The following is a 21,478-nucleotide window of genomic DNA, read 5'->3' on the forward strand; positions in this document are numbered from 1 at the left end:
AGGGATGGAATAGGAGTAGGGGTGGGAGGGACACTCAAGAGGGAGGGGATATATGTATACATATGGTGCTTCATGTTGTTGTACAGCAGAAACTAACACAACTTTGTAAAGCAGTTATATTCCAATAAAAAACTAGTAAGACTAGCAAAAGCTAGGTTCTCAGAAGCAGTTCAGAACCAGCTTCATTCTTTCCAGCTCAGTATCACTCCCAAATATACAATAAAAAGTCATTGCTATAAAAATAAATAAATGTTTTGTTGTTGTTGTTTTCTCCAACAGATGTTTGAAATAGAATTATGAACCTTTTTTCCCCAAACTTTCTAAAATAATGATCATACTCCAAAATGGAGAGGGAGAAGAAATGAGCTTAACAGTCTCTCCTTCTAAGGCTCATTGATACTACTCTCAAAATGAATAACCACTTTTCCCGGCACATTGTGTCTGAAGAAACTCAAGAATTTAGGGACTCATGGCAGTGGATATTCTCCCCCGAATAGAAGCGAATTCAAGAAGAATCTCTTAATCTTGGAGGATGTGTTTGAAAACAAATAGCCCGGGGTCAGGAAATGGAGGTTGAGGAATGTGCCTTTTTTTCCCACCTGTCTCCTTTGCCATATGAGCCATCAGAGCAGACGCAGATGATCTAACCAATCTGCTCAGTTCTGGTGATGTTCTTTCTCGGTGCCTGCTGGTCCAGGACCTGGAGAACGTTTCCTGTTCATGAAGGCAGTCTTGAGCCAGTTGGGAGAGTAACAAGCAACACTCATACCCATAAAAGTAGACAACACACCAACATCATGGGACCAAAGAGTTGGTGGTAAGACATCAAATTCAGGTGAAATAGAGACTAGTGGGTGTGAATTTCCCTGAAAAAGGCCGAAAACAGGGGTGTTGAAGTCTTATGCAAAAGCACCCCCTCTGTGGTGTTACCTAGGTTATAGTCTAACGAGCTAGGAACTAGTAGTATGAAATAGCCTGTGTGAAACCTCCTTTGCTGTAGTTTTATTTATTTTTTTTTTTAAATCATGATTGTGCTTCTAACTCCTACTAGATGGATTGAACATGGAAAGAACACCAAGTAACAAGAGGAGTCCCACAAAACAATGCTCATTTCTCTTCTTCTGGGGAAACATTCAGCATATGAGACTGCAAGTTAGAAAATAAGCTCTACTAACCAGAAAACCATGGCAGCAGGAAGTTTAAGCAAAAAAATCAAGGAAAGGAAATTTAGTTGCTCGTGGATACTCTCTCAATTCCAAAATGATTAAACCTGGGAGTTGCTAAGAAATTTGAAGAACAACTTCAGACATCAGCCTGTCAGAAGGCAGGCCTTGACACAAAGTGAACTGGGAGAATATGGTAATGTAACAATATGTACAGCTTTGGAAATGTATAATACATCCTGATAGTTAAAACAACACATTGTCTATAGGCATAACTTGATCTGGGACATGTTACAAATTTCAGCAAACACAATGTTTCTTCCAGGACTAATTCTCTACCTAAATTTGAGATATATTCTAAATTGTTTCTCTCACTAAATCAGTAGAGTAAATGATATCTGTTGAGGAATGAACAGGTTCAAAGTTCTTCTGGATCATTTTGAGTTGTGTAGGCAGAAATCTGAACAGCTACATACACATTTACACTGGAGATAGTCCCCAATGGTGACTGCTGTGGACCAAGACTATAGTTTTGTTTTATTTTAAGGTTTCTGAGGCATTTTGTGACCCTCTCTGAATGATCAATGTCCTTCTACATATGACGACCCAGATCTTTAGGATTACTGCTTAGGAACCAAGTAATCTGCATTTCAAGACATCAACTTGGATAACTGGGGGAATAATGGTGGAGAAACATCTTTCAGGATATGTGGTTTTGCCAAATCTCTGTCATCCAGCCTTTTACCATTTTCATTACTAATTGTATATACATGGAGGAATTTCATTTAGATGTCTGGCCTGAAGTGAACGTCTCCAAATATCTATCTACGAATTAGCCATTGGGGGAAAAGTACTGCAGAAGGTATCAAATTACCCTTGCATGATGGAATTCTAACTTGCAGGATAACAGCAGGAGTTCTTCAGAACAAGATGTCCACAAAGAGGAAAGCAGAGAAGACAATAACTGTTTCTAGAATTAGTAGGCATTATTCTATAAAATCCCATAAGGGTTTGTAAGCAGACAAATGTCCTAGTTATTTGGAATCCTTAATTCTAGAAACACACTGAGGCTTACAGCATGGATAAATGGCTCAAATCCTTCCAATGAAAAAGAACACAATAAGAAAACTAGCTCTAAATCACAGTTTGAAAAATGAACATCTGTAATTTAACTTTCAATGACCACTTGGCATGTAATGACATGGCTTTAAGATATATGAACCTAACAGAGCGAATTGTCATCATATCAGGATATAGATCACAGGTCATCTAGCTCCTTGGTCTGTACCTGGGCTTGAGTGACTGGCAATCTAAGTGACAATTCATCTTGGAACATAGATGCAAATCAGTAACCACCTTCTGGACAGAGATGTTTCTATACTTCCAATTCACTGACAAATACTTAAATGCAAATAATACTAAGACATGTTATATTCTTCTACTCAGTGGATACTCAGAATATAAAGAAATATTTTCCTTTCATTTTCCTATTTGTCATTATTTCGACATTATTTGGGGCTTCCCAGGTGGTACAGTTGGTAAAGAATCTGCTTGCCAATGCAGGATATATAAGAGATGTTAGTTCAATCCCTATGTCAGGAAGATCACCTGGAGAAGGAAATGGCAATCCACTCCAGTTTCTTGCCTGGAAAATCCCATGGACAGAGGGGCCTGGTGGGCTACAGTCCACAGGGTTGCAAAGATTAGGATATGACTGAGTATATACACACAGACATTATTTAATACCTAGATACTCATCTGACATTTATTTAAAAATGTGTTGCATTTGCACTTGGCTCAAAATAAGGTACCAATTAAAGAACCATTCTTTACCCAGGTATCATGCAGATACCTACACATCCCAAAATTCATTGGTGGGGGTTGATTTTCTGCATGTCTCAGGAAATAGTCAAAGAAACACAACATAAAGCAAATATTTACCCCAACAGGGGAGAATGAAGTTCAGTTTTATAAGGGACATTAACAAATTCCATGGTTTAAATTACAGATTAACAAAGGGTTCATGAGCTCAAATTAAGTTATTCTGTTTAAAATCAATCACCGAGACTGTCATTCTGCTTATTGCTTTGACTTCCTAACAAAGGTTTAAATGAGGACTTTATGTGCAAGTAAAGAACATCAAGAGATCTGCTCTTTTTCAGACCTGCGTGGGCTGGAGGGGCAAACGTTTAGGCTATTAATGTAATAAGAATGAGGAATGCATTTTTCCGGAAAAAAAAAATCTTCACCAAAAAAAAAAATCTGCAATTAATCTATTATCTGGGGGAAAACAGAGGAATGAAAGGTGGGGTACATTTAGAAAGCACTAGATTCACTGATACCAGAGCCATTCTGGAGACGCCAGGCAGGAAATCTGGAATTCCTCTAACTCTTCAGTGGCAGGCACCAGATTTGGGGAGAAGGGTCCAGAAAGGCTGTTTTGTCTTCGCTAGCAAAATGTATTCAGATGTGGTTTTGCAGAAAAGTATTTTTCCTTTGTCACTCAACCTCATGTTGGGTCACCACTCCAGTGCTGAGCAGCTCCCTGATGGCCCTGTCATCGTATCGGAGGACCTCCTTCAGGATGTGCGTCGTGTGCTGCCCGAGAAGGGGAGGCGGCCTGGCCTCTGACATCTTGAACTTACTGTATCTCACAGCTGGGCCTGTCAGAGCGGGAGGAAAGCAGGAAGCCTGTTAATGACTAACCCTCGGAAATTCATTACCCAAGCAGCCTGGGGTGTTTGCAATGAATGCCAAGAATATCACTGCCCGTTACACCCTTGCAGATGGACCATCGTTTTGGAAAGAAATGTATTTGCACATGTGGCTTCCCTTGACTTTGCTTTAGACAACTATGCAGTGGTCATCCACCATGCTGGGGGCTGCATGGATGTGCCTGGTGTGTGCCAGGCCTGTCGCAAAGATTCGCAGGGGTAAGTCACTCAGCTGAACTGACTTTCTGGGTCCCAGAGAACAGTGACACAGGTACATAGTGTCTCTCTGGAAATCTGACCCCAGGTGAAGGTAACCCAAGTGTTTACCACTCAGCATCCAGTGTAAAATTCCAAGATTTAGTTCAACAGACTGCAGATCAACTAGACTTCACCCAGACTCTGGGTGAAGCATTTAGGTGGTAGAAGAGGTTACGGGTGCAGGCTTCTTTGTCAGAGAGACTTCTGTTTGGGTATCAGCTCTTTCACTTTCAAGAAGAGCTATCTTGGACAAATTATATAACTTCTCTGAGCCTCGTGTTCCACAACTAAACCGGGTATGATGTTTACCATACACTCTTGATGAAAGGGTTTACATGATGTAATGAACAGAAAGCATGAAGTAAGCTTCCCCAAATCCACATAATGCACAAAACCTGCCAGCCACTATGATGACAAAAGCCACCCCATTACCTTCTTTGACAGTTGCTGTGCAATGGGAAATGGATATGTACTCCCAGCTCTTTGCTGAGCACTGAGCCACCAACAAACAGGATAACTAAAGCAAGGATTTCAACAGATGCTGGGAATGGATTTTATCATCCTCATTCATTTTTTCCCCCAACTTTTTGGCTCCACCATGCAGCATGTGGGATCTTAGTTCGCTGACCAGGGATCGAACCCATGCCCTCTGCAGTGGGAGCTTGGAGACTTAACCACTGGACTACTAGGGAACTCCTTCATCCTAACTCTTCACATAATGACACTAAAGTCCAAAATGCTAAGGTTTTGTTCAAGGTCATAGACTTCAACAGTGGCTCAGCTAGTAAAGAACCAGCTTGCCAATGCAGGAAATGCAAGAGATGGGGTTTGATCCTTGGGTCAAGAAGATCCCCTGGAGAAGGAAATGGCAACCTGCTCCAATATTCTTACCTGGAAAATCCCATGGACAGAGGAGCCTCATGGACTACAGTTCATGACATCACAAAGAAGTGGATACAACTGATCATAGCACGCACACATGCACACATAACTAATAACTAAGAGCAACAAGATGCAAATCCTCATCCACCTGAACCATCTCACACTGAAGGCCATGTACTTTCCAGAACCTTAGCAGCCTCATCTTCTCACTCTTTCATGCACAGGCTTGATGGACACTGAGGAACATACTGTTTCCACAGATTTTACCTTTGCTGCCTCATTCAATAAATGATATTTATGTTGGCTGTCCTTTACATCTCACTTGATGAGCCTTCGGGAAAACAAATTAGAGAGTCACAGGAAGACTACAGAACAGTACGTTTCCATCTCATAAAGATTTTTCCAGTCTCCTCTGGATTTGGGAGCCCATAGGAAGAACAGATAAAACCCAAGTACATGTGGGTAACAGAATGTCAGTCCATAAAGCAGAAATGTGCCTTAGGATCTAGGAGAATTCCATTCAGAAAAGATAATGGCGAGGAAGCCATTTGTTGATGGAGAGAGGACACAGACCTCCTAAAACCGTCAAGTGGCACATTTGGGTCACACATACCACTCACACCAGATAAATGGCCATTTCCAACTGATGTCCAAAGTTTTCCTTCTCTGAAGCTCAGGGAAATTCTTTTTTATTTTTTCCTTCTCACATTTCCTTTCAAATGCTCCAGTGCATGATCGTTTTATTTCATGGGTTGGTCCCTTTTCAAGAAAGAACCATACACATTGGGAGGTGGTATCCCCTATGCTCCTGAGAAAGCTGATAATCCAGTGTTTTGGGGATGTGTGTGATTTTGACATTAACCATAGTTTTCATCTAAAATGTGTCTTTCAAAAGAAGGACTCTGTCAAAAAATACAGGCTGAAGTCAAAGTCACATGGCTTTTTTCCTAACTAGATGACCTGAAGTAAAACAATCAACTGAGAAATAGTCATTTGACTCTTGAAGAATCTGGGATAAAAGAGGGTTACCATTTATCACTACTGCTCCCAGTGCCAGGAGCATTAGCAGTGGTAACTACCGTTTCCTAAGAACCTGGGCTGTGCTGGCCACTGTGCCAAAGGCCCCACATCAGCTCCTATAAATCCTCATGGCAATCCTGTATGGGGACTGATGGAGATTTAAGGTAAAAGGGTTAAAGTTAGGATCCAGGTTAGGACATGAGAAAACTTGCCAAACATCACACAGCTAGGAAGTATCCGTTTCCAAGTCCAGGTATGTTAGATTCAGGAACTTGGATTTTGTTTTAAAAAAAAGAATTAATTGAGGTGAAATTCACATAAGATCCACTATTTTGAAGTGAACTGTTCCATGATATTTGCAATGCTGTGCAACCACCACCTCTATCTAGTTCCAAAATATTTCCATCGCTTTCACTAAAACCCTCATCCTTTAAGCAGTTTCTCTCAGTTCTCCCCTTTCCATATCCCCTGGCAACCTCTAACTTCTTTCCGTCTCTATGGATTATTCTGGATATTCCGTATCAATGAAACCATACAATATGCGGCCTTTACTGTCTGCATCTTTCACTTATTATGTTTTTGAGACACATCTACTTTGGAGTATTGTGCTATTGGCACATAGAACTTGGGTTTTTACCTCCCAGCAAGGATGCTATGAGGGAATTTTTCAGGTCCAACCGTAGGAAAGGGCAGGTCAACTTGTGTCCATCACTTGTGTCACTCCTATCCTTTCCTGGGAGCTTCCAGATCCACACTGAACACTATGCTGCCAGTTTAGGATGAAGGGCATGTAACACCTTGCACAGAAATATCTTAAAGAATTTAGGTTGGTGGGATGGTATTACTTGGTAATTTTTAGACTTGCTAGGATAAAGACACCTGGAGGATATGATATATTTGGAAAGCTTAGGCTTCTTTAAACAAATATATGTTACTAAGTAAGCCATATCGCAGTTGACGAAATTGTATATACTTTTCCATATGCCCCTTCAGAAACCAGGTATTTTGCATATGATTGATTTTAGAAAGATTCTGAAGCTGAGATTTGTCCATGTAATAATATCAAAGGGGGGTATAGTTACCTGAACGGTACTGGCAGTTTTCAAATTGCAATTTCTTAAAAATTCCTTAAACACAGTAGCACCCCCTTATCTGCGGGGGATACTTTCCAAGACCCCGCTTGGATCCTTAAAACCACAGATGATGCTGAACCCTATGTATAGTGTTTTTTCGTATCCATATATCCCTATGACAAAGTTTAATTCATAAATGCAGCACAGTAAGTGAACCACTGTAACTGCCACTAACACAGGACATGACATGACAACAATGTACTGTAATAAAAGTGACATGAAAGTGGTCTCTCTCAAAATATCTTACTAGGAATATCTGATGTCTTTTCCAACGTAACTAAGCATCTATGATGCACTGTGGCCTTAACTTTTGTGGACTGAAGTGTCACAGCAAAACTAGTAAGAATTTCTTTTTCCTTCTTCACAGTTTCACGGATAGAAGATTTGCTCTCACTATAGGCTTCAGCAGCCTCAGCACACAGTTAATTCTTCTTTCCTTAACAAGTTGACAACTTTCACCTTCTCACTCAACAGACGTTCTTTACGACTTCTCTCTGGCATACCTAAATGGCCAGCATCACTACTCTTGTGCTTTGGTGTCATTACAAAGTAAAAGAAGAGTCACTTTGACACTGACGGACAATCCATCTGATCAACTAGATGGCTACTAAGTGCCTAACGAATGAATACGCTGGACAAAGAGATAATTCAAGAGACAGAGAGGATGACAGGAGATTTCATCACTCTTCTCAGAACAGCACACAATTGAAAATGTATGAATTATTTATTTCTAGAATTTTCTAATATTTTCAGACCATGGTTGACCACATGTAACTGAAACCTTGGAAAGTGAACCCATGGATAAGGGGGACAGGGGGGCTGCTGTTTTGCTTGGCCATGTAGTTTATGAAAAAACAAAAATTTACAGCCCCTTAAAATATACATCTCTATGTGACACAGGACAAATAAAGTGATATATTCAGATCCCAAAGAAAGTGAAATTTCCCTGAGTCAATTGAAATCTGTTCTTTCAACCCTGTGCAATGATCCTATATACCTGGGACATTCCTCAGTCTAGGCTCTGCACAAAATATATTCTTCAAATGTATTTGTTTCAAGAAGTAGAACATGTTTGACATAATTATTTATATCTAAGGTCCAGAAAGAATGAATAATCTGATTTTCCGTTTAAAAAAAAGATGAGCAGATAAGTCACATGTTCTTAAATTACTTTTTGGCAAAGCAACGTCTACATTCGCATATGCTTTCAAACACTTGAAAGCTGTGTGATCCTGAGAATTCTTAAAAGTTCCTGAGTCTCAGTCCATAGATTTCTAAAATGAGGTTGGCAATACCTATGCAGGATTGGTTTGAGCATTTGGGGAATACAATGTGGGTAATACTCAACATCAGTAATAATCAGAGTATGGAGATGATGAGATACAACTTTGTTTACAAAACTAGTGAATCTTATAGATATCACAGTATATGTTTAAGAAGTCTGTGACCAGAGGGAGTGGAAAATGGTACAATCCTTCTGGATGGAAAATTTTCAACTTGATATCAAGAGTTTTAAGTATTCACATACTTGAATGGAGAAATTCTGCTTTAATAAAAAATTTTTTTCCTCTATGGATGTAATCAAGAATGTTGACAAATGTGACAGGCAAGGGACTATACAAATTTCTAAATCTAATATTCAATACCCCTTTTTGTGTGAGGTTCTGAATTTAAAAGAAAAGAAAGAAAGAAACTTTTTCATCTGTTCTTAGCTCCCAAAGTGTACCTTATTAGGAGCAGGTATTTAGCAATCATTCTCTCATGTACTGTCCTCATAGGTCTATCCCAAACTCCTTCCTTCCAGATAAAGAGGTCAAATAGTTGTAATATTGATAAAATTAGGAAAATATGCTCCAAACTTGGGCATGTGTGCATGCTAAGTCACTTCAGTAGTGTCTGACTCTGTGTGACCCTATGAACTTTAGCCTGCCAGGCTCCTCTGTCCATGGGATTCTCCAGGCAAGAATACTGGAGTAGGTTGCCATTTCCTTTTGCGCTGGTCAAATAAATTACAGTACATCTAAATGATGGCAAATGATCATAATTTCAAGTGGTGTATTTTGGGACTTTGAATATATATATATTGCCTTCACTCTCCCCTGATAAACCACTGAAGTAAAGGTATAGAAGTTAAGCAAACAAACATAAAATTTCATATGAGTGAAAAGGATGGGAGGGAGCATCACTAGTGTATGAGATATTTCAACAAATTTAAAAATGACACCAATGGGATCATGTCGATGGGCAAAGAGGTCAAGAAAGCTGAAGCATAGGACATTCTACAAGGACATGGACAGGAAGTGGATGCCAATTGGTCCATTTCAACTTCCCAAGAGTCTTTTTAAAGACTCTTTAAATTTTTTTAAATTTATTTATTATTTTTAAATTTTGACCTTACTATAGGCAGCTTGTGGGATCTTAGTTCCTCAACCAGGGACCAAACCAAAACTCTTGGCAGTGAAAGCGCCAAGTCTTAACCACTTGACAGCCATCAAATTTCCAAGCCTCTTTTCTTAAAAATCAATGGTTAACAGAGAGACAGATCTTAGAATAGAAGTAGGACAAAAGCTGAAAGATCAAATGTTGCAATATATACTACTCTCACTAATTTCTACTAAAAACTAGAAGAAAGTGAAGCTCGCTTTCAAATTTCTAAATGGGAATGATGTTAAACCTAGAATTGTGTGTGTGTGCATGCTAAGCTACTTCAGTCGTGTCTAGCTCTTTGTGAACCGTAGCCCGGCAGGCTCCTCTGCCCATGAGATTCTCCAGGAGAGAATACTGGAGTGGGTTGCCATGCCCTCCTTCAGGGGATCTTCCTGACCCAGGGATTAAACCAGTGTCTTTTAGTCTCCTGGATTGGCAGGCGGGTTCTCTACCATGAGAGCCACTTGGGAAGCCCCAAACCTAGAATTGTATACCTAGTCAAATGGTTAATCAAATATGAAGGTATTTTCAAACTGCCAAAGATTAAGTTTACTATCTATGTTTCTTCTTCTTCTTCTTTTTAAATATTTATTTTATTTATCTATTTGGCTGTGCTGGGTCTTACTTGCAGCACATGGGCTTAGTTGTTCCATGGCATGTTGCCCTTGGTTTCCAGACCAGAGATTGAACCCACATCCCCTGCATTGGAAGGCAAAGTTTCAACCACTGGATCACCAGGGAAGTCCCAAAGCTGAGCTATTAATATTAAAACAAAAGCTATTAACATTAAAAGAAAGAAGACTCCAGGCAGTGAGAATAGGCTTGATGTCTAAGAACTGAAAAAAGTTGCAGTGTGGTTAGAATATTATCTGGTAATTTCTAGATGAAATTGGAAGGAGAGGCACAGGGATTTACAGGCTATGGTAGTAAAGTGAATCTTATTTTGAGTTCACTAGGAAGTCACTGGGGCTTTAAGCAGAGCAGTGACAAGACTTCAGTATTCCCGTAGCTGGGCAGAGAGAGCACTAAAACGAGCTTGGAGGCTGTTGTGGGGATATTGGAGGAGATGGCAGTGGCCTACACTAGGGTGGTGCCTACAGAATTTGAAAAAAGTGAATGTATTTGAGAGCTTTTCTCCTGATAGAATGAGAGGGCTTGCTGATGAAGTGCAAGACCCAAGGTAGCTGGGGAGGGAGAAAGATCAAAGGAAAACTCCTGTTTCTGAATTGAATAACTGGTGGGCCATTTACCTGATGAGAAAGGCTGAATGGATTCACGGACAAAACTGGTGAGAAGCAGAAGTCAAATTCATTTTTTCATTCCTTCCTCCCCCCCCCCCCTTTTTTTTTTTTTTTTGGCTGCCCGCTGAGGCATGTGGGATCTTAGTTCCCTGAGCAGGGATTGAACCTGCACCCACTGCATTGGAAGGCAGAGTCTTAACCACTGGACCAGGCAGCCAGGGAAGTCTCAGAAGTCAAATTTGTTTTTGAAATGCTGTTTGAGATGCCAATGAGATATCCAAGGAGAGAAGCCTTTAGCTATACAAGTCCCATTTCCTACTCCAGGGGAATCTTACTGACCAGGGATAGAACCTGCTTTGCCTGCATCTCCTGCATTACAGGCGGATTCTTTACTCACTGAGCCAGGAGGGAAGCGCATTGAAAATGCTGTTTGAGATGCCAATGAGGTATCCAAGGAGAGAAGCCTTTAGCTATGCAAGTCTGGAATTCAGGGAATAATTTGGGCCAGGATATGTAAATTTAGAGGTCATTTCCTTCTAAGTGTCTTCATTTCAAAGCAATATATTTCCAAGGCAGTTGTATTCATTCCAACCTCTCTGATGCTGAGGGTTTCAATCAGTTGTTTAGGCAGGCTTTTCTACTATCTAAGTTCTATATCACAAATCTATTGCATCAAAATGTTTTATGTCCAAAGGAAACAAATAAAATGAATGAAAAATTAACCTGTATAGCTCATAAGTTTGGAGATAAATGCATTTCTTGCAATGAGGAATTCTTGGCCTTAAACAGACACATCTCCATTGACCTGAGAGTAGGAATTAGGGCAGTTGTACTTTTAAAAGAAATGTGGACTCTCTGCCCCACAGAAAGAGGCAGAGAATGAAATGCAGAGCTCTCTGAGACTGAGTCAAAGCCATGTAGGGATTAATGAAGGTGTGGATGTTTTTCCTCTGCATTTATAAAGGAAATCAAACTGAAAAATGCTCAGGAAAAATGCACACCGCAGCAGTCTCCAGAACATCAGTGGTACCAAACCTGGAACCCCAAGTGCTGTCCTTGTGAGGAGCCTACTTACTCTAATAATTAGAGGTCAAAGCCCTTACCAGGAAGGGGACTGGATGGCACAGCTTGTGGGTTAGACCCACCTCTCTATGAGGACTGTGTGTGAACCGCCCTTGGTCCCCTCATGGACAGTATATCTCATTCTAGGAAAGTGACAATGCCTTTGACCTCAACTTCTGCCCCTTCCTGGGAGGCTGAACCGATAAACCAGCCAGAGGCTGAGAAAATGCAGTTAGAAGAGGAGGAATCTGCCCCAGGCTCTAGTCATACATGATGACATCTGACATCCACAGCCTCTACTCAGTGAGAACTTACTGTATGCCAGGCCTGGGGCTATATTTGTTATCTACACGGTATCCTCACAATAACCTTAGATAGGGTTTTTTGGTTTTTTTTGTTTGTTTGTTTGTTTGTTTGTTTGTTTTGCATTTATTACTGCCTTTTATCCTTATATCACAGAAGAGGCGCATGGAGCTCAGAGAGGTTATGAAATGTGTAAAGGGCACACAGCAGACACACTTAGAGCTGTGCTGACTTCATAATCATTGTTTTCGAGGAGTGACACAGTACGAGGTTAAGAGTGAGGCTAGGGAGCCAGAGGGTCTAGGCTGACATCCTTGTTCTGTCATGAACTGAGTTGGTCTCCTTGGGTAATTCATCATCTGTGCCTCAATGCTTCTCTGTGAAATGGGGATGATAATGGTCCCTACCATCTACAGTTGTGAGGATTTTAAAGCTTCTTAGAACAGGATCAGGCACACAGTAAGCCCTCAGCACACACCACCTGCTGCTGTTGCCCCTCCTTCTACGCTGCAGTGCTGACCCCAGCACCCCAGATTCCTCAGCTAGGGGCCTTGTCTCCAGTTCATGTCAGTCCCAAACGTCCCAGAACATGAACAGGTGAGCTTCATTTTAGATTCATGACAGCAAGCTGGGGACAAAAGTCTTAACTTTTAAAACTCTTTAACAATCAAGGATAAGATTATTTAAAGGAAAAGGAAAAGGGAGGAATTCTTTTTAAAAAAAAATAAATTCTAGTCTTCATTTTAATTAAGGAGAGTTTTGTTTTCAAATACTAATTCTTTTTGTAATTTTTATTTTATATTGGAGTATAGTTGATTAACAATGTTATGTTAGTTTTAGGTGTACAACAAAGTGAATTAGTCACACATGTACACGTAGCTATTCTTTTTCAAATTCATTTCCCATTTAGGTTATTATAGAACACCGAGCAGAGTTCCCTGTGCTATACGGAAGGAAACTTTTTTTAAGCACATGGGACATAACAAGCACTTTTCAAATAAATAGGTAGGGAGGTAAATATATTTTCCTTTTCCTACAGATAGCAAAAGGGAGGCTAAGGGAGTCTGAATGATTACCAAGTCACCAGATAAGTACATACTCACTCTATCCGACAGCATCATAATGTACACCAGAAACTAACTTTTTACTAAATATGTTAAAAGGAACTTTGGAAACATGAGACTTATTTACTTACTCAACAAACACTTCCTATGTGCCAAACACTGTCATATGTGCTTTGCACATTTGATTCATTCAGCCCTTAGGATACGGTCAGAAGGTCATGGTCCCCATTTTACAAATGGGGAAAACTGAGCGACACAGCAGGGAAGTCACTGAGCTAAATGGGTCGCAGAGCTAAAAGGAGCCAGGATTTAAAGCCAGAGAGACTTGCTCCAAATCCTGAACCTTTGCCAACGGGCCATGCTGTTTCCCAGTGAAAAGAAAAAAGCAAAAAAGAGAATTATCTAAGTTGAAAAATAAACTCACGGGTCTTGGAGTAGAACATGCCAAGGACAGTTTCAGATTTCATCTTCTGACAGTCTATGCCCTCTTTCTAGATCACAGTGCTATCAGATTTCTTATGCAATATGTACTCATTACTACCTCATCTTTTCACATGAATTTGTCATAGACCACCTATTTCCTTGTAGGAGGTCCTGGAAACATAGCCCCATGAATATATTCTGATTCCTCATGTTTCTGAGCCAGGCAGTGCTCTCCAAATCTTTCTTCCCTACCCGGCCAGAAAGGAATGAAGCCTTCACTATGTTCTCTGTGGAAAGTTATCTGGTTGAAGGCACAGGGAAGGCCCGGTTCCTGGTGTGCCAGAAAATTCCTCCAACTAGCCCTGTGTCGTGTTTTCCATCTGTGGTTTGAGGCCCTTCAGTAATAAGACCCTGACTATTTCATCTCATCTCCTCTTAGAAACCATCCACAACTCTGAGGCTAAAAACGGAATCTACCCATTCCATGCAAACATCACAAGCTACTTTAACTACAAACAGCATTTGAGCTACATTTCTATAATCCAGACCAACTTAATAATGTAAACAGTTGCAGGAAACAGAGGTAGCCAAAAACATGTGGGAAACCATAATGAATATTCAAGTAATGGGAACATAATATCACATCATCATGAGGGAAGGGACCTCAACATTCCTTTTTTTCTTTTCCAGAACTCGATGCACCTCACATCTCCATGATGTATTTCTAAAGCAATGAAACAACATATTGCTCAACTTCACAGCAAACTGGCCAAGGATCAACACTAAGGGTTAAATTCATTAACAAAGCTGGCCAGTCCAATCATGATGAAAGCAAGAATGAATACAATTAAAACTAAATGTGTGGGTCTTTTCATCTGTTGTGCTTTTTAAATGTCTGATATGGGTGTCAACTTTTTTAAAAAATCAAGAATACTTAAAAGCAAACATCTGTTTTATAATATATGAAATGCTATATCAAAAGTTTTTATTTTGACTTCTTTGGCCCATTGCTAAGATACATGCTGTAGATATCATTTAATCTTCAAGGCTTACTAGCGCAATAAGAAGCCAAATTTCATTTTTCTGAAAATAATGATAGCTCCAGTACCAAGTTATTTCACAATTTCCCCTCCACTGCTTGAACTCATCATCATAACAATAACAATATTTTTTATATGGCGCCTCTCAGCCATAGCATCCAAGGCGCCAAATGGAACCATACAGTTAGAACACATTAAACCCATTAGATGTGAGATAAAAACAGATAAAGCCATTTCAACTAGCATGGAATGGTGGAAAAAGGCCATGGAGAATAAAAATGGCTCTGGATATCTTGAACAGAAGGACTCAATCGATGACACTGCTTATGCGGTCAGGCATCCCAGAAACTCCAGGCAACATGTGGTGCGTACCACCAGCTAGGACGAGTCACCCATCTTACCTGGAGTTCAGAGGCACCATGGATCACTACTACTGTAACAGAATTTATTTTGGGACTCTATAAAGATAACTAAAGTCCCACTACCTATGAGGTAAGATTATGTTTTCAACTGTCTGTGGTTCTGGGTTGTCATCATTGTGCAGCTTCCTTGTTCTAGGACCATGACAGTGTGAGATGTCCTGATCTCTTTGATGCTGAGTGAGGTCATGTGTTGGCCAACAAACTGAATAGGAGGGATATGTATGCCCCACCTCCAGGTCAGAACACTCAGTTGCTGACATAAGACCATCCGGGTCTCTCTGGTATAACAGCTCGGCAATATGTGAGATAATGACTGCCCACAAGCCCTTGCGAACCATGATGAACATGGGATATTAGCAGGGAATCTACTTGCATTACTTTAAACTGGTGTTATTCAGGAATTGTCACTACACTATATGACAATTATATATAACATAGCCTATGGAGACTGATTCTCTGTCTCAATTTTAATATAGAGACTTATTTGCCTGGACCAGAGCAGAGATTCATTCATCTAGTCCCTCAGCACTCCTTTCAAAAGTATTCAGTTCAGATGTTCCAAATACTTCTAAATTCTCATTTTGTGTGGAGTCAATTTTGACCAGTGAAATGATGAGAACAGCTATTATTTATTGAGTACTTACATGTGTTAGGCATTTGGTGGAATGCTTTTCATATATTACCTTGTTTGATAGACTGAATGACTTTAAAAAGTAGGATGCCTATTATACCATTTTATCAACAAAGGGAAGTGGGGTTAAGTAACGTTATCAAAATGACACAGCCAGTCAACTAAAGAATTCTGTTAGAATTTAGGCTGGCTAAATACAAAGTGCATGCTCGTTAACACTAGGATATATTTCCTCTCTGCATAATGTGGGAGAAAATCTGTTCTCATATCAGTGGCTGAATAAATACCATTCTTTGGCAGATGGTGTTATAAAGCAGTACTGTATTATAAATACTTATATATTTCATGATTGCTAATCCATTAAGGCATTTATCTTTCATTTGAAAAAGAAACAGGGTAACTTGTATTTGATTTATCTATCTTGTTCCAACCCACTGAAATGTCATAGTAGATTATCCATTTCCTGCTGGAAAAAATATATGGCCCATAAGGAAATGCTATTCATATTCATTAGCAAACACGCCATCTCCCCTCAAAGTGAGCTACCCAAACTTTAAGCTAAGGTCTCAGAAAAACATCAGGCTTGAAGAAACTCCCCCTGGAATGATTTTTTCCAACATTTGTGTTTGCTTCTAATTATTTTCAACACTTCTGAAAACGCTAGGAAGGGTGAAGAAACACCTTGCTGACAATGTGCTCTTTGCCAAAATAATCAATCCTCCAGCTTCTCTCGCCTTCTAAAATTCTAATATTCAATACAGGCTTTTTGGGCACATGCCCAAGATTTTGTTTGGTTCAACTTCACCATGGAAAACAAAATTGGTTCAGCTGAAGTCTGTAGCCAGAACATTTTAAGCTTCATAGACCTTCAAAGTGGTGACCTTCTCCTCACCTCCCCTGCTTCTGCGCTCCATTAAGGAAAATACCGGAAGAAGTTTCCAGGCAGAGCAGCCAGATTGCATTTCGGTTCAATTTTGAGAGGAGGAACTGAACAGAGCTCAAGCAGGTGGTTATTTGTGGCTCTTCCCTCAAATGAGCTTTGAAAAGTTCTTCTGTAAACCTTGGAAAGTCTTGTAATTTAATAAAAATTGCTTGCGCTTTTTAACCTTTTATCTTAAAGGAATCAGTCATATCAACAATGTTCTTGTCTTATCCAAGTCTCTGAGAGCACACAAATTACAATCACAGTCCAAGCAAATAGTGGATCAAGAAAATTACGTCCTCAAATCTGCTGCTGAGAAAACAGGTTGCTCAGGATTCATTGCAAGACTTGATCTTAGCTTTTCTGATTCACTTTCCCTCTGTAGTCCAGATGGGAAGATTTTAGGTGAAGGTCCTTTCCCTCAGTGTCCCTATTTCCATTTTGGTATCACCAGCCTCTCAGGTGGCCCAGTGGTAAAGATCCCACCTGCCAATGCAGGAGACATGGGTTCATACCCTGGGTCGGGAAGATGCCCTGGAGAAGGGAATGTATTCTTGCCTGAGAAATCCCTTGGACAGAGGAGCCTGGTGGGCTATAGCCCATGAGGTCACAAAGAGTGGGACACAACTTAGCGACTAACAACAGCCTCCCAATAACAACATCCCAATCCTCAGTCTTACCTTTGAGACATTGCTACACCAGCGATCCTGTCTCTGAACTATCCCTCACACCTCTCCACACTTTTGATCTTTTCTGCCACCTCCTTGGTCCAAAGCATTCTGAAATAGAAGGACCACTTGTCCAATCTTTCCCCCTAGCTGTTCCCTCCAGGCACCCTGCACTCATTCTGCCCTGGACTGGATGCTGTGTGGGTCCTTGTGCCCACCTAGAATGCATATCGGTTTGGTGACCCTCAAACCCACATTATTCTGAAAATTCTGTTCAGAGTAACTTGATGCTGAGCTTTCCTTCTGTTTTTCACAGTGCAAAGGAACATATCTATTCTCTGACTCTCTATAACATTTGATTTACTTCTCCTTTATAGTTTATCTCCGTGTCTAATAGTGTTGCCTCTTGGGATCCTTTTTGAGACCAGAATCAATATTTTGCTCATCTTCAACTCCACACTGCACCTACCACACTAATTGTTCAATAAATAGCTACTAGAAGTTTTAGACAAACAAACAAACAAAAAAACAACCAACAACCTAATATGGCTTAGATGGTAAAGAATCTGCCTGCAAAGCAGGAGACCTGGGTTCGATCCCTGGGTCAGAAAGATCCCCTGGAGAAGGGAGTGGCAACCCATTCCAGTATTCTTGCCTGGAGAATTCCATAGACTGAGGAGCCGTCTCAGTCTATGGAATGATGTCTATATATGATGGGCTATATAGTCCATGGGGTTGCAAAGAGTCAGACATGACTGAGTGACTAATACAACAACTCAAGTTGCAAGTATAAAAGAATACAATACAGCAGGAAGTATTAGACAAAAAAAAAAGACCTAATATATTCTTAGATTAGAAAACAAGAATACTAGAAACATGAAATACAGAATGAAGGAGACATGCAAATTAATATATTTTGCCATAGATATCCAAATGGAGTCATCTTGATGCTCCTCTTCCACTGACATCCCATGTCCAACCCATCAACAAATCCTTTTGGTTCTACCCTCAAAATACATACAGAATCCAACACTTTTTACAACCAGCTTAACCTTGGCCACCATCACATCTTGCTTGGATTTCTGTGAGGGCTCCTATCAGCTCTCCCTGCCTGTAGAGCTTCCCTGCAATATATTCTCAAACAAGGCAGCTGGAGTCACCCTTTAAAAACATGATTCAGATCAGGCCACTCCTCTGCTCAAAATTCTTCAAAGCTATACCTTTGTAATTTTTGATGGCTCAGAATTGTGTTGAAGGATAGCCACCTCCAGCTCCCTAATAGCAAAAAAAAAAAAAATATATTTTCATACTGCTTTTTAATCTCAAAAGGAATAATGAATCCAATCGACTTTTTCATTTCTGCATCACCTATTTCCTTGTAAGCACTTTGGATACACATCAGACTTTAGGACTTGTCTACTTATGTACCATTTCAAGGGAACGTTGGTGTACAAACATAAAAAAGAAAGAAAAAATCTGCACTCTGCAAAGCTTCCCCTGTTTGACTATTGACAATGGGCTCTTAGATTCCTAATAATCCACTAACCTTCGCACTATGAGGTTACCCCTGTGACCTCTCCTCCTGCCCTCCTCCCCTTATTTGCTCCACTGCACTGGTTTTCTTAACCAGGCAGGCTCAACCTCAGGGGACTTCACTCCAGCTCTTCTTTCTGCCTGGAACATTCTTCTTTCTGATATTTACATAGATCATTTCCTCAAATCCTTCAAGTCTTTCTCAATGAAGTCTACCCTAAGCACCTTTAACATTTTAACCTGCCATTCTGACCTTGCCACTTCCAATTCCTCTTACTCTGTTCAACTTTCTCTTTCTTCCGTTGTACTTATCAAATATGTCTACCATTCTTTCATTCCCTCTGCTAGAATGTAAGCTTCACAGAGGCAGGGAGCTGCGTCTGTTTTCCTCAACAAATATTTGTTGAATATGAATGTGTGTATAAATCAGTGATATAGTGTAACAAGGCTTTGAACTCAGTTCTCAAGTTTCTAAAAGAACAAAACTCAAAGTGTTCATACACCCAGACCTCAAGACTCTAGAAAAATAAATCTTGTCAAATGGAGCCAAAAGCAAGTTGAAGCAGTATTGTTGACTATGAAACCAACTTGCACTTATGCTACTCATGAGGACAAACACCTGCAATGTTCTGCAGATGAAAAGTTCCAGGAGCTGTGTGTCAGTTTTTAGTACAGAGACTCATAGAGCACATGAAAACAGGTGTTCAGGAGTATTTTTAAGCTCAATGAGGGCAGGAATCATATCTGTTTTGTTTGCACTTCCTATTTAGTTGCTTCAGTTGTGTTGGGGTCCATGAACCCCTTGGACTGTAGCCCACCAAGCTCCGCTGTCCATGGGATTTCCTAGGCAAGAATCCTGGAGTGGGTTACCATTTCCTTCTCCAGGGGATCTTCCCAATCCGGGGACTGAACCTACATCTCCTTCATCAGCAGTTTCTTTACCACTGAGCCACCAGGGAAGCCCCTTGATGCTCAAAATATATTTGTTACATGAATATAGGATGGAAGAGAAAGGATTTCTATTATTTTCAGAAATAAAAAGGCAATAAAAAGTAATTTTGTTATTCACACAAAGGAAGGTTTTACTACCTGGATATTGGTACAATGATGCCAAATTTTACCTTACTTTAATTTGTTTAGAAGTTAATTTTTCATTATGACAATAATATGTGGGACTCTATGAATAGTGTAAAATAGTTCAGAAAACATGGTCAGATATTTAAAAATTGTTTCTTATTCCTTTTTGGAAGGACATCTTTTGGATTTTTCATGACTACTTTTCTATTTGGAAAACAAGTCTTTGTTTTTATTTATATGAGACTATAATTTTTACAATTGCACATTAATTTAATTTTGTTTTCCATGTTTCTCTTTGCTAGTGGGTGTTGCGAATTTCACATAATAATAGCACAGCTCTATTGTGGTGTACAAAGATTTTCCTATTGATTGTTTCCCCTTTCCCACATTCTCCTTATTAGCTCTTTAGATTTCTACTTACAAAATGTCATGCTGACTCTCACAAATGAAATCTGTGGTTATGTCTTTCTAGAATCTTCTGAATTACTTAAAAGTATTTAATACACATAGAAAAAAGGAATAACTACTGAATATCTGAAATGTTGTTTTGGCTTTTTATAGTGTCATCGTAAATGTGAAGACAGTTATTTTACCTTTTGAAATATTTCTTTCTTTATTTGGCTGTGTCAGGCCTTAGTTACAGCACGCAGGATCTTTCATTGCGGTGCACTGACTCCCTAGTGGCGGCGTGAAGGCTCTCTAGCTGCTCCATGGCATGAGGGACTTTATTTCCTGGACCAGGGATAGAACCGATGTCCCCTGCATTGCAAGGTGGATTCTTAACTACTGGACCACCAGGCAAGTCCCATACTATTTTATATATTAATTAAATGCATAAGTAATATTCTTTCCCTCCTGGAACTCTTTGCAATTTCCAAGAACACAAACTTGGTTCTCTTCTTCCACTAAGGGTGGGATTGGCTAATGTCTGTGAAATATATTAGGATATCCTCAGTAGCTTTAGCATCATTCCTTCCAAAGAAATCCCAGGGCTGATCTCCTTCAGAATGGATTGGTTGGATCTCCTTGCAGTCTAAGGGACTCTCAAGAGTCTTCTCCAACACCACAGTTCAAAAGCATCAATTCTTCGGCGCTCAGCCTTCTTCACAGTCCAACTCTCACATCCATACATGACCATAGGAAAAACCATAGCCTTGACTAGACGGACCTTTGTTGGCAAAGTAATGTCTCTGCTTTTGAATATGCTATCTAGGTTGGTCATAACTTTCCTTCCAAGGAGTAAGTGTCTTTTAATTTCATGGCTGCAGTCACCATCTGCAGTGATTTTGGAGCCCAAAAAAATAAAGTCTGATACTGTTTCCACTGTTTCCCATCTATTTCCCATGAAGTGATGGGACCGGATGCCGTGATCTTCGTTTTCTGAATGTTGAGCTTTAAGCCAACTTTTTCACTCTCCACTTTCACTTTCATCAAGAGGCTTTTTAGTTCCTCTTCACTTTTCTGCCATAAAGGTGGTATCATCTGCATATCTGAG

At 40.0% G+C, this 21,478-nt stretch overlaps 1 protein-coding gene across 3 annotated transcripts in view; it reads right to left on the reverse strand.

Moving 5' to 3' along the window:
- Nucleotides 1-1,849: 1,849 nt before the first annotated feature.
- Nucleotides 1,850-21,478, reverse strand: part of SUGCT (succinyl-CoA:glutarate-CoA transferase) — a 768,109-nt gene continuing 748,480 nt past the window's right edge. For 2 of the 3 annotated variants that reach the window (XM_055590750.1, XM_055590749.1), the window contains one exon: nt 1,850-3,826. In XM_055590750.1, the coding sequence (XP_055446725.1) occupies nt 3,663-3,826 (164 nt within the window). In that variant the 3' untranslated portion in view covers nt 1,850-3,662. The remainder of the gene's footprint in view (nt 3,827-21,478) is intronic. The other variant, XM_055590751.1, reaches the window with a different exon arrangement.

This window comes from Bubalus kerabau, chromosome 8 (genome assembly GCF_029407905.1).
Source record: "Bubalus kerabau isolate K-KA32 ecotype Philippines breed swamp buffalo chromosome 8, PCC_UOA_SB_1v2, whole genome shotgun sequence".
Lineage (NCBI taxonomy): Eukaryota > Metazoa > Chordata > Mammalia > Artiodactyla > Bovidae > Bubalus > Bubalus kerabau.